This window comes from Trichomycterus rosablanca, chromosome 5, assembly GCF_030014385.1.
Source record: "Trichomycterus rosablanca isolate fTriRos1 chromosome 5, fTriRos1.hap1, whole genome shotgun sequence".
Classification (NCBI taxonomy): domain Eukaryota; kingdom Metazoa; phylum Chordata; class Actinopteri; order Siluriformes; family Trichomycteridae; genus Trichomycterus; species Trichomycterus rosablanca.
In genome coordinates this window covers 40,523,651-40,537,853 of record NC_085992.1, presented here as the reverse complement: position 1 = coordinate 40,537,853, position 14,203 = coordinate 40,523,651, and the positions used below count along the sequence as shown (strand labels likewise).

The 14,203-nt window shown below is 40.0% G+C and overlaps 1 protein-coding gene across 1 annotated transcript in view; it reads left to right on the top strand.

Moving 5' to 3' along the window:
- ptpn20 (protein tyrosine phosphatase non-receptor type 20) overlaps window positions 1-14,203 on the top strand; it is a 53,913-nt gene that overhangs the window by 17,724 nt on the left and 21,986 nt on the right. Inside the window, exons 16-28 of the mRNA XM_062996166.1 lie at window positions 71-311; window positions 1,449-1,546; window positions 1,637-1,711; window positions 2,393-2,500; window positions 2,584-2,700; window positions 3,904-4,100; window positions 4,198-4,308; window positions 4,857-4,950; window positions 5,044-5,129; window positions 9,101-9,290; window positions 9,532-9,737; window positions 11,622-11,720; window positions 11,832-12,265. Of these exons, the coding sequence (XP_062852236.1) occupies window positions 71-311; window positions 1,449-1,546; window positions 1,637-1,711; window positions 2,393-2,500; window positions 2,584-2,700; window positions 3,904-4,100; window positions 4,198-4,308; window positions 4,857-4,950; window positions 5,044-5,129; window positions 9,101-9,290; window positions 9,532-9,737; window positions 11,622-11,720; window positions 11,832-12,265 (2,056 nt within the window). The remainder of the gene's footprint in view (window positions 1-70; window positions 312-1,448; window positions 1,547-1,636; window positions 1,712-2,392; window positions 2,501-2,583; window positions 2,701-3,903; window positions 4,101-4,197; window positions 4,309-4,856; window positions 4,951-5,043; window positions 5,130-9,100; window positions 9,291-9,531; window positions 9,738-11,621; window positions 11,721-11,831; window positions 12,266-14,203) is intronic.

The window sequence follows — 14,203 nt, the reverse complement described above, 5'->3', positions numbered from 1 at the left end:
TGCTGTGTCACTGATGACCTTCAGGGTTATAAGAGAAATTAAACATCTTGGTGTGTTTTTTTTGCCCTAGACTGTCACAAAGCAAAGTACTCTTTAATATGGCATGCTAAACAAAACCAGATGAAGAGGTTCTCATGTTCAGAATTTGTGCTCAATCACATTGGACTAAACACACCACCTACCAACTCTATAAGCAAGTCATGTGATGATCTTCCCACCAAAATGCATCAGTCAAAAGACCTATCGGAAACACCTGACATTCCTGGACCTAGAACCATAAACAAGCAGAAGAAGCCAACTCATAGCTGCAGGTGCTATAACACATCCCTTCATGTTACATATAAGTACCCTGATCAGCCATAACATTAAAACCACCTCCTTGTTTCTACACTCCCTGTCTATTTTATCGGCTTCACTTACCCTATAGAAGCACTTTGTAGTTCTACAATTACTGACTGTAGTCCATCTGTTTCTCTACATACTTTTTTAGCCTGCTTTCACCCTGTTCTTCAATGGTCAGGACCCCCACAGGACCACTACAGAGCAGGTATTATTTGGGTGGCGGATCATTCTCAGCACTGCAGTGACACTGATATGGTGGTGGTGTGTTAGTGTGTTGTGCTGGTATGAGTGGATCAGACACAGCAGCGCTGAAGGAGTTTTTAAATACCTCACTGTCCCTCCTGGACTGAGACTAGTCCACCAACCAAAAACATTCAGCCAACAGCACGCCGTGGGCAGTGTCCTATGACCACTGAAGATGACCAACTTAAACAGCAGCAACAGATGAGCAATCGTCTCTGACTTTACTTTTACAAGGTGGACCAACTGGGTAGGGGTGACTAATAGAGTGGACAGTGAGTGGACACAGTATTTAAAAACTCCAGCAGCACTGCTGTGTCTGATCCACTCATACCAGCACAACACACACTAACACACCACCACCATGTCAGTGTCACTGCAGTGCTCAGAATGATCCACCACCTAAATAATACCTGCTCTGTGGTTGTCTTGTGGGGGTCCTGACCATTGAAGAACAGGGTAAAAACAGGCTAAAAAGGTATGTAGAGAAACAGATGGACTACAGTCAGTAACTGTAGAACTACAAAGTGCTTCTATATGGTAAGTGGAGCTGATAAAATGGACAGTGAGTGTAGAAACAAGGAGGTGGTTTTAATGGTATGGCTGATCAGTGTATAATTACATGATGAATATTAATATGAAGCTATTATAAGTTTTTGTTTTCATGCACTTACTTTTATTTATCTGTATGACTTTATACATTCTTCTGACTCCCATTGCGATGATGAACTTACACTTGCAAGCCCTGTCACATTGATTCTCCACTTGCTTAAAACTTAAACAATGTGACAACATAGGTCCATTATTTGGACAGATAGCATTATACAGCATCTTAAACCATTGACAGTAATGTTTTATTCCCTCAGCTCTCCAGAGACCTCGGGTTCACCAATTTATCGGATCATGTCCAACGTCTCTTTGCAGAAGCAAGACTCTGAGTCCTGCTTGAGCTCATCCATGAGAGGTAGTCTAATGTACAATGCGTTTTTATGTGAACTAATACACATTAAAAATTGAGCTGACATTTTCATTGTTTAATTTTTTGTTTTTATAGTGGACACTCCTGTTCGAACTCCAGAAAGAGAAATAATCTGTGTCAAACTGAAGAGAGACCCCAAACTTGGGTTTGGTAAACAAATTTTTACTTAATAGTAGCATGTTATAAGATGTGATAAGGTTTTTTTGTGAACTGAAAGGTCTGCATTTGTATGTGCAACGAGTAAACACCCACTAATAAATGTGCATGCCTACTTATTAACAGTCTAAGAAAAACTGCACCTTTTAAATAAGCAAAATGATACCTTAATAAGATAAGTACAGTGTAATTTATTAAACATGCTAAGAATGACGATTGTGTGTAGTAATAATAATAATAACTCATGACAATTCTTATTCAAGGGCAGTGCAGTGGCTCTGTGGGTAGCACTGTCGCCTCTCAGTAAGAAGGTCCTGGGTTAAATCCCCAGGTGGGGCGGTCCAGGTCCTTTCTGTGTTTCTGAGTTTGCATGTTCTCCCCGTGCCTGCGTGGGTTTCCTCCTGGAGCTCCAGTTTCCCCTCACAGTCCAAAAACATGCAGTCAGGTTAATTGGAGACACTGAATTACCCTAATTCTGGCACAGTGGTGTCTCCTGATTGACAATCACCTGCACCTCGTACCTTAATTTAAAACATAAACACTATGTATTAGGTTGCACATGCAGATTTGTACTTTCTATTTGTGATCTTAGTAAATTCAGGACCTGAATGTCAAGCAGCCAGCAAACCCAGAGTGCCTGATAACTTATAATATTTTATATACTTTTCACAACAGGATTTATAATAGTTGGAGAAGACAACACAGGGAAGTTAGATCTGGGAATCTTCATCGCATCTGTTGTACCAGATGGGCCAGCTGATAAAGATGGCAGAATCAGGCCAGGTACGAACATTATTTTAATACATATTCTCTACCTATGGGTTAATACGTGTTAAATATTTTACTTGAATATATTTTTGGTTTAGGTGGCAGACTGATTTCTCTAAATAAGACCAGTCTTGAGGGAGTAACCTTTACTGCAGCTGCTGCCATCCTACAGAACAGCCCAGATGAAGTGGAGCTCATAGTGTCTCAACCAAAACGTATATTTGCATTCTCTTGAAAATGTTTTCAATCATTATATAATATAATATGCAGTGGTGTGAAAAGCAAATCTTCTAATTCTAGTTTTAGCCCTGCTCCCCCGGGCTGGCCTGTGGGGGGATCTCCCTACATATTTATCCATAGGCTATTGCAGCTGGCCCATACAAATAACATCTACGGAAGTGCGTCCTGCCTGTAGCTGCATTACAGAGCATTTAGTTAATCTGTTGGGATTTCTATGGGTGGGTGTAATTTTTGGTTTTTGAATGGATGGATAAGGGTTAATTAATCATTTTATTTTATTTTATTTATTGATTGAATCTTACTTTCTTCTGTATTCTGGTCAGGATTAATTGTATTTATTTAAAGAATGTTACACTATATGGACAAAATTATTGGGACACCACTTCCAACTTTTAAATTCATGTGTATCAGCCACAACAATTGCTAACAGGGGTAAAAAAAAAAATCAATAATATAAAGGAAACTATATGTAATATATGTTATATAACTTTGCAGCAACAGTTTAGGGAAGGTTTTTTTTTTTTTTTTTTCTTCCCCCCAATTTTCTCCCCTAATCTAGTCGTGTCCAATTACCCTGAATGCGTCCTCTATACTGATTCGACCCTTCACCACTGACTGAGGATGCTGAGGATGCCTCTCAACTGACATACGCCCCCTCCGGCACGTACAGTCAGTACAGACTGCATTTTTCACCTGCATGAGTCAAGTTCATACACCGACGGGCACTGTGTACGGAGGGCAACACCCCCGTCAACATTATTCCTCAGCCATGTGCAGGCGCCATCAGTCAGCCAGCAGGGGCCGCAGTTGCAACAGTTATGAGGACCTATGATCCGACTTTTTACCCCTGACCCTGTGAACAACAGCCAATCGTTGTTCATGCAGCCTCCCAGCCCAGTCGGAAGGCAGAGCCGAGATTCGATACAATGTATTCGAAACCCCAACTCTGGTGTGCTAGTGAACTTTACCGCTGCGCCAGCCGAGCGGCTTATAATTATATTTAATATTTATAATTATAGCACATTTAATTCTGGAAAAAAAATGCATCTTCATTTTTGCCCTAAAATAAAATAACACATTTCATTCTGTACAAAACTCTTAAAAAAAAATTACAGTGTTTTGTGTCCATTTTATATTCTTATCATGGTTTAATTGGCCTTGTTTTGCAATTTGAACAGAGGAGTTTTGGGAAAGAAAAAGTTCTTTGACTGCTGCCAGCCTGGGGCTGAATCCAGAAAGAGGCACTGACTCTCAGACCACTCCCAATACTGAGTGCAGGCCAGTAAAGGAGAACCTGGAGGACACCTCGAACAGTGTGACCCCTAAAATTGGTAGGAAACTACATATCCCTGTGGTTCGGATTTTAGATGTTAAGGTATGACTTATATCTTATAACTTTAAATCATCATCTTCAAGGGTTTTGTAGCTTGCAGTAGTTTGTGATGGATCTTGGTTCTTTTTGCCTGATATAGGAAACATGCACCGGCACCTCCTCTCAGTCTCATTTCTCCAGTCTCAGGCCAGGAGAATTGATCTATGTGGAGCTAGAGAAGGTCAATGGCAGTTTAGGTGTCTGTGTTGCTGTAAGTCCTTGTCTGTTACTTTAAAGAGATGAAATATTATATTAGCAATGCTTGTACATTCAGAATTCTGCTGCTAAGGGACTTGACTGGAAAAGGAAAAGAGGATCTGCACTCAGATCACTCCATTGTTGAATACATTTTAAGATTCTCTTATTGTTTTTTTAATGTCTTCATTGTCTTACTCCCTCATACCTTACTAAAGTGAATATATAATATGGAATTTTCTCTCCAAGAAGGTTCAATCACTTACTAAGCATTCACAATATACACTGATCAGCCATAACATCAAAACCACCTCCTTGTTTTTATACTCACTGTCTATTTTATCAGCTTCGCTTACCATATAGGAGCACTTTGTAGTTCTACAATTACTGACTGTAGTCCATCTGTTTCTCTACATACTTTTTTAACCTGCTTTCACCCTGTTCTTATAATATTATAATATATCTTACAATATTATTATTATTGTTATTATCCAGTGTAAAAACTGTCCCATGTCAGAAATGTAGACCAGTTACTAAAATGTGATCAATGTTACTCATTTTCAGGGAGGCGTAAACACAAGTGTGCGATATGGAGGGATCTATATCAAAAGCATGATTCCAGGAGGAGCTGCTGATATGGATGGTCGAATACAGATTGGTAAATGATGTGAAATACACAACAGGACATGTGTGGGAGCAAATGATGTGTGTAAAATGTGTGTTTGTGTTTATGTACACATTGTGTTGGCAGGTGACAGGCTGTTGGAGGTGAATGGCTATAACTTGCGTGGTGTCACCCACAAAGAGGCAATAGAATGCCTGAAGAAAACAGGAGAGGTAATCTAACACACTTAGTCATAGATAGATTACTTTAGCATCAAGATGTACAGTGTATCACAAAAGTGAGTACACCCCTCACATTTCTGCAAATATTTCATTATATCTTTTCATGGGACAACACTATAGACATGAAACTTGGATATAACTTAGAGTAGTCAGTGTACAACTTGTATAGCAGTGTAGATTTACTGTCTTCTGAAAATAACTCAACACACAGCCATTAATGTCTAAATGGCTGGCAACATAAGTGAGTACACCCCACAGTGAACATGTCCAAATTGTGCCCAAAGTGTCAATATTTTGTGTGACCACCATTATTATCCAGCACTGCCTTAACCCTCCTGGGCATGGAATTCACCAGAGCTGCACAGGTTGCTACTGGAATCCTCTTCCACTCCTCCATGATGACATCACGGAGCTGGTGGATGTTAGACACCTTGAACTCCTCCACCTTCCACTTGAGGATGCGCCACAGGTGCTCAATTGGGTTTAGTCCATCACCTTTACCTTCAGCTTCCTCAGCAAGGCAGTTGTCATCTTGGAGGTTGTGTCTGGGGTCGTTATCCTGTTGGAAAACAGTTTTCGAAGGGAGGGGATCATGCTCTGTTTCAGAATGTCACAGTACATGTTGGAATTCATGTTTCCCTCAATGAACTGCAGCTCCCCAGTGCCAGCAACACTCATGCAGCCCAAGACCATGATGCTACCACCACCATGCTTGACTGTAGGCAAGATACAGTTGTCTTGGTACTTCTCACCAGGGCGCCGCCACACATGCTGGACTCCATCTTAGCCAAACAAGTTTATCTTGGTCTCGTCAGACCACAGGGCATTCCAGTAATCCATCTTCTTGGACTGCTTGTCTTCAGCAAACTGTTTGCGGGCTTTCTTGTGCGTCAGCTTCCTTCTGGGATGACGACCATGCAGACCGAGTTGATGCAGTGTGCGGCGTATGGTCTGAGCACTGACAGGCTGACCTCCCACGTCTTCAACCTCTGCAGCAATGCTGGCAGCACTCATGTGTCTATTTTTTAAAGCCAACCTCTGGATATGACACCGAACACGTGGACTCAACTTCTTTGGTCGACCTTGGCGAAGCCTGTTCCGAGTGGAACCTGTCCTGGAAAACCGCTGTATGACCTTGGCCACCATGCTGTAGCTCAGTTTCAGGGTGTTAGCAATCTTCTTATAGCCCAGGCCATCTTTGGTGAGAGCAACAATTCTATTTCTCACATCCTCAGAGAGTTCTTTGCCATGAGGTGCCATGTTGAATATCCAGTGGCCAGTATGAGAGAATTGTACCCAAAACACCAAATTTAACAGCCCTGCTCCCCATTTACACCTGGGACCTTAACACATGACACCAGGGAGGAACAATTGGGCACAATTTGGACATGTTCACTGTGGGGTGTACTCACTTATGTTGCCAGCTATTTTGACATTAATGGCTGTGTGTTGAGTTATTTTCAGAAGACAGTAAATCTACACTGTTATACAAGCTGTACACTGACTACTCTAAGTTATATCCAAGTTTCATGTCTATAGTGTTGTCCCATGAAAAGATATAATGAAATATTTGCAGAAATGTGAGGGGTGTACTCACTTTTGTGATACACTGTATGTTAGAATAGAACAGGAAGTGAGCATTTTAAATAGCTGAGAGTTTGTAATTCCTTGAAGGGAAGCTTGAAGGACCCCACTAGTTCACAAGGGGAAAGCAATGCTGGAAATGCTGTTGTCAAACATGACAGGAAGGCATTTACGTTCGCTATTATTTTTGTCTCCACTAATGAGCTTTGTGAAGTTCAACAGAATGATGCTGAAGTCTCAGTGACCCACAGGGTTTTTTAAGCTGTTCTATCCTGATGCTAATCTCTGGTTAGGTAACAAGTCGTCATCAAACAGCACATTTTACTGGACCTCACAAGAAACTGGTGTACAGGGTTTGGAAAGACACTTTCTATACTTAACTTTTGCACCAAATGAGAGTGTCAGATTGTTTTGGTCTGATGCAAATTTTAACACACATTTAAATATGCCTGTATATACGTATATGCCTGATCTCTAATCTTAAAAAATATGAAATTAAAAGTGAACTGAGGCCTATTTTAAAACCACAGTCATATCTGTGTTTTAATTATTATCATCATAAATCAAAGTTTCTTGTTAATAATCATTAGAACAACGCTGCTCAGGTGGCGCAGCAGTATAAACACACGCTGGAACACCAGAGCTGGGATCTCGAATACAGGTGGGATATTAAAGCTGGATAGGGACTCTCTCATAATGAATGCAATTACGACCTCTGCTGGCTGATTGATGGTGCCTGCACAGAGACGGGAAAAGAGTACTGTCAGGGTGTGTCTCTCCGTACACAGTGCTGATTCGCATTGCAATCGTCAAAGTGTAGGTGACAAAATGCTACGGCTGCTGCCCACATGTCAGAGGGAGCGTGGGTTAGCTTCGTTCTCCTCAATCAGAGCGGGGATTGGCATTGGTGGAGAGGAAGCGTGACGCAATCGGGCAATAGGATGTGCTAAAATGGAGAAAAAGGGGAGAAAATGCATAAACAAGATACATATAAAATGATCATTAGAACTATGAACATCCAGGAGTGAACTGTAAAATGTAAAACTAAAATTAGTACTATTTAAATTATATACAGAAACTAATAATGACATGGATTCGTTTAATTTTATTTAATATTCCTGTTTTACCATTGTTGTATCTGGGTCAGGGTGGGCTAGATATTAGTAGGTTGCCAGTTCAAGCCCACCACCACTGCTAAGATACTGTTGTGCCCCCATGCAAGGCCCTTAACCCTCAGATGCTCAAATTGTATTTAGTCATCATTGTAGGTCACTTTGGATAAAAGATATGATGCAGAGGTAGGTTCACTGTTGGGCCTTAATAGTGGCAACCTGGCTGTAGTAGGGCATAAACCAGCGACTTTGTGATTACAAATCCAGTACAGCTGAGTTTCCAGTACTAATTTACTACTGCACCACCTGAGCGGCAAAAGTGTTTTGCTTTGTATCTACCATTTAAATAATTTCAGTTTAAATATTTCAATTTTACCCTGTTTTCTCAGTTGTTTTTTTAAATTTATTTATTTTTTGTTTAGTTTTTTATTTCCTTGTTTAGTTTAAGTTGTAATGGCCAATTCTGGCCAAATCACATCAAGGGTTCAGTAATTAGAAGAACTAGCATCTGTAACCCTTGTGTGGTGTTCGGGTCTGTGGGACCCGTTTTCAATGTTTACCAAAAGAAAAGTGATGTTATTTATTATTATTTTAACCTCAGACTTCTTGCCTTTGGCTCATTTTGTGTGAAGAACATATTAAATAACAGATTTTTAACGAGTTTACACTTTACACCCCCCTACACATTTATTTTACACATGTGGTGTTCAGGTACACTGGACCCACAGGTATAAAAGTGTGTCCCTTTACTCTGTCCTACTACAACATGTCCTGCTGTGAGTGTGTGTTTCTCTGTGTGTGTGTGTGTGTGAGAGAAAGAGAGGCAGACAAACAGAAAGACAGACAGACAGAGAGAAACAGAGAGACAGGCAGAGACAGACAGACAAATAGATAAAAACAGACAGACAGAGAGAGAAACAGACACATAGATGGAAAAAACAGACAGGCAGAGACAGACAGTAAGGCAGGCTGTCAGAGAGAGAACATACAGAGAGACATACTGATACAGACAGAGAGACAGACAGAGAAAGAAACAGACAGACAGAGACACAGAGAGACAGACAGATACAGCATACATGCATCAAATGAATGTATGTAACACACACACACACACACACACACACACACAGTAAAACTGTGTAAAGTAAACATCTGATATTTTGTCCACCAGACCCTCAAACATGGTCTGAGTAACAAAACTATGAACACCACACAAGGATTAATACCAGTGTAATAGAATCTAATGGTTGGAATGTATTGTTTCAGGTTGTAAGTCTGCTTCTAGAGAGGGCGCCCCATCTAGTGACTGAAACCTCCAGCACATCACCCAACGTGGAGAGACGAAAGTCCCCATCCACACAGAGTACACAGAGCACCACCACCCCCTCTGGGAGAGATATCACCATGGAAATGCCCTTGTCTGTCAGGGATAAGGACTACAGCTTCGTGTCAGATGGTACGACCCAGCGGTGAGAGCAGAAAGGCAGCATAGTGGGATATGTCTCATTAATTTGATAGTACAAACGAGCTAGCTGCCTAAGCTGTAGATATAAATAAAGGTTAATTTAATGTGCTTTATTGAAATAAATAATGTCAAATGCAGTTAACAGACAGTGCTAAATATACTGTAAGTAATATCTACATATTATAAAAAGAGCACCAATAATCACTTATGTCTATACTGTGTACTTACTTAGAGAATACCCTTGAGGTGACTCTGGAGAAGAAACTGAGTGGTTTGGGCTTCAGCTTCCTCATTAGCAATTTGGGTCATGGAGAAGGGAGTATAGTGCGCATTCGAAGACTCTTCTCTGGCCAGCAGTTTGAAGGATGTGGGCTGCTGAAGGAGGGAGATGTCATCCTTGCAGTAAATGGAGAGCCAGTGAAAGGACTCTCATACCAGGTTGTGTGCCCATGAATTTTAAGTGCATATTATAAGTACAAGAAAAGAAGCAAAAAGCAAATTTTCCACTAATTTAGTTCAGTACTGTGATGAGCTTTTATCAAGAGCTACTTCATTTAATTTCAAACATCTAATTAAATAACAGAAAGGTATATTATATATACACATAGAATGAAACAACACAGCAGCGACAGAACAGCATCAGACAAGGTGTACGATGAAGATGTACAGTACAGTACAGTACACTGAAGACTTCAAGTAGAGAATAGAAAAGTTATACTATATGTAAACTTAAGAATAAACAACACAGCAGCAGTAACAACAGCATAGCATCTGATAAAGTTTGCAATACAGATGTATAGTACAGTACACTGCCAGACTTCAAGTATAAAAAATTGTGCAATAGACCTTCTAAGTAAATAAGGTATTTATTAAAGGGCTTTTCCACTCTGACATAGCTAAACGTGTCTGTATAGACGCCTGACCAGTTGTTAGCACAGCTGAGATTGAAACTGAGCTCAGGAAGGTAGGTATTTTACCTGCTAAAAACACAAAATGCAAGGCGGTAATATATCAGAACCAGGCAACAGTATATCACAGGACAACATAGTCTCACCCATTTAATCACTTTCACACATCTAGGGACAATACAGAGCAGTCATTTTTGAGATATTGGAGGAATACAGTGCAAATTTATTTGGAAAATTCAAATTTATATATACAGTATATATATATATATATATATACAGTGTATCACAAAAGTGAGTACACCCCTCACATTTCTGCAAATATTTTATTATATCTTTTCATGGGACAACACTATAGAAATAAAACTTGGATATAACTTAGAGTAGTCAGTGTACAACTTGTATAGCAGTGTAGATTTACTGTCTTCTGAAAATAACTCAACACACAGCCATTAATATCTAAATGGCTGGCAACATAAGTGAGTACACCCCACAGTGAACATGTCCAAATTGTGCTCAAAGTGTCAATATTTTGTGTGACCACCATTATTATCCAGCACTGCCTTAACCCTCCTGGGCATGGAATTCACCAGAGCTGCACAGGTTGCTACTGGAATCCTCTTCCACTCCTCCATGATGACATCACGGAGCTGGTGGATGTTAGACACCTTGAACTCCTCCACCTTCCACTTGAGGATGCGCCACAGGTGCTCAATTGGGTTTAGTCCATCACCTTTACCTTCAGCTTCCTCAGCAAGGCAGTTGTCATCTTGGAGGTTGTGTTTGGGGCCGTTATCCTGTTGGAAAATACATATATATACTGTATGTATATATACTGTATATATATATATATATATATATATATATTCCTCGACTCTGTGCAGGCGCCATGAATCAGCCAGCAGAGGTCATAATTGCCCCAGTTATGAGGTCCCTATCCGGCTCCCACCCTGTATGAACAACAGCCAATCGTTGTTCATGTTGGCGCCCAGCCGGTCGGCAGAGCTAAGTTTCGAACCGACGAGTTCGTGTTTTCCGCTGTGCCACCTGAGCGCCATTTCAATAGTTTTTTAAAAGCTATTTTTATCGTTTCATATACTTGTATACTTATAAACCTTAATTCTAGAAAAGTTGGGAAGGTACGTAAAATGAAGATAATAATAATATGAAGATAATAATAATAAAAAAAAGCCCATTATATTTAAACAAAAGTGGTACAAATACAACATTTACTGCTTAATCTCATCAAACATAACATCATTTAATAATGCATGCCTGCGACATGTTCCAAAACATGGATTATGGACAGATTCAAACTAGTAATATTGTAAATAAATACTTTAAAACAAGTATAACATAGAGCACATAATAATAAACAAACAGTAAATAATGTGTAACATTTTTGTGCAATTACCAGAAAGTTCTGAAGCTTATTCGGGGACCTCCAACAAAGGTCAGGCTGTTAATTTGCAGACCTTCACCAGGACAACTTCCTGAAATGCATGCCAGCTCATTGGTAAGTATACAGGAGCATATTTTTACCTCTTAAAATTATATTCAATGTATTGTTCAAGTTCTTATTAATATGTAAGGCAATATTTAACTAAACTGCTTCCTTCTTTGGCAGAGTTCATCCCCAATGCCTACTAAAAAGCATAGGTCTCGGTCTTTAGATCTTTCAGTGGGCTGTGTTTCTACAGACTTCAATAAACTGCTCCAACAAAAGACCACTGACCTAAGCCAGAGGACACACTTTGTTTTTCCCAGTACTGTCCATGAGATTCAGCTGTGCCAGGAGAGTGAACCGGACAAATCTCCATCCACAATGTCGTCTTCACCCTCCCCGCCAACGCTTGATGAAGAGCTAGAGGAAGATACTGATGAAACAAAAGTCCTGCTTACAAGTTCCTGTTCTCCAACGCTAACCAACATTACAGATACAGCTCCAAACTCTCCACAATCTCCAGTCAGACTTCAAGCTTCTCCCACACCTTCAAACCCACAGCAGGAACCCAAGGAGGACATGGTCTTAAAAAGCTGCTGTGGCTCAGCCTTTATCAGGTACCATTTCTTACATTTCTCCCCTTCCATTGTGATCTGTAGGTAGGCTCACTGTGATATGGTCCAAAAGCCTCACAGGTCCTACAACCCCAAATCAGAAAAGGTTGGGACAGCATGGGAAATGCAAATAATAAACAAAACACAGAGTTTCTTACATTTACTTTGACTTTTATTTGATTGTAGACAGGATGAATCTGAGATATTTCATGTTTTGTCTGGTGAACTTCATTTCATTTATTAATAAACAGCCATTCCTGTATTTCAGGCATGCAAAAAGTTGGGACAGTAAAGCATTTACCACTTTGTAATGTCGCCATTCCTTTTCACCACACTTAAAAGACGTTTTGGCACCGAGGAGACCAAGTGATTTAGTGTTTCAGCTTTTATTTTGTCTCATATTTCCTGCAAACACGTCTTAAGATGTACAACAGTACAGGGTCGTCGTTGTCGCATTTTTTGTTTCAAAATTCTTCACACATTCTCTATTGGGGACAGGTCAGGACTGCATGGACGTCCCTGGAAAAGATGACGTCTTGAAGGCAGCATATGTTGCTCTAAGATCTCAATGTACTTTTCTACATTAATGCTGCCATCACAGCATTAAATTACCTCTGCCAAGGGAACTGACACAACCCCATACCATGACAGACCCTGACTTTTGGACTTGTTGCTGATAACAGTCTGGATGGTCCTTTTTGTCTTTGGTCCGGAGCACACGGCGTCCATTTTTTTTCCAAAAAAGACCTGGAATGCTGATTCATCTGACCACAATACACGTTTCCACTGTGTGATGGTCCATCCTAGATGCCTCAGAGCACAGAGAAGTCGATGCCGCTTCTGGACATGGTTAAAGGCTTCTTTTTTGCACAGTAAAGTTTTAAGTGGCATTTGTGCATGTAACTCTGTATTGTAGTGCTTGACAAAGGTTTGCCAAAGTAATCCCTCACCCATGTGGTTATATCAGCTATTGTTGAGTGGTGGTTCTTGATGCAGTGCTGTCTGAGGGATCGAAGATCACAAGCGTTCAGCTTAAGCTTGCAATCTTGGCCTATATGCTGATTCCTTGAATCATTTAATGATATTATGCACTGTAGAGGAAGAAATATGCAAATCCCTTCAAATCTTGCTTTGAGGTACATTGTTTTTAAACATTTCAATTATTTTCTCCCACAATTGTTGACAAACTGCTCCTTTGCTCCTCAAAGACTCAGCCTTTCCTGGATGCTTTTGTACTAAACCATGATTACAATCACCTGTTGACATCACCTGTTTGGAATCACATCATTATTTAGTTTTTTCACCTCATTACTAGCCCTAAATTACCCCTGTCCCAACTTTTTTTGGAATGTGTTGCAGGCCTGAAATGCAGGAATGAAGGTATATTAACAAATGAAATGAAGTTGAGCAGACAAAACTGGGTTCAAACTGTCTGCAATCAAATAAAAGTCAAAGTAAATGTAAGAAACACTGCATTTTTATTTTATTTGCATTTTCCATACTGTCCCAACTTTTTCTGATTTGGGTTGTATGTTATCAGTTATTAAAAGTATTCTATACTGATTTAACTTTTCCTTCTTTTCCTCGAATTTAACAGACTTAAAGGGGTTCCGTAAAACGCAATTGTCTGAAAAAAAAAACTGTACGCAAACACAGCACTAAGCTCCACAAAAGTGCTAAAAATGCACATAATACATACACATAAACAGTTAAATGAACAATGTAAATAAATATGTAATGTAAAACATGTAAATAAATATTAAAATTGGTGTACCGTACTACTGGGGAGAATTTTTTATTTACCTTGTGTGGTGAAGATTTTTTATTTGTTTTTTTTGCCGTGATCATATAGTGAGAACTCAGAGTATCTGTTATTTTGAGTCTGAAGCACTGCTTGTGGCTATACTGGAGCAGTGCTCCAGAAAGACGTGCGCCCGCTAG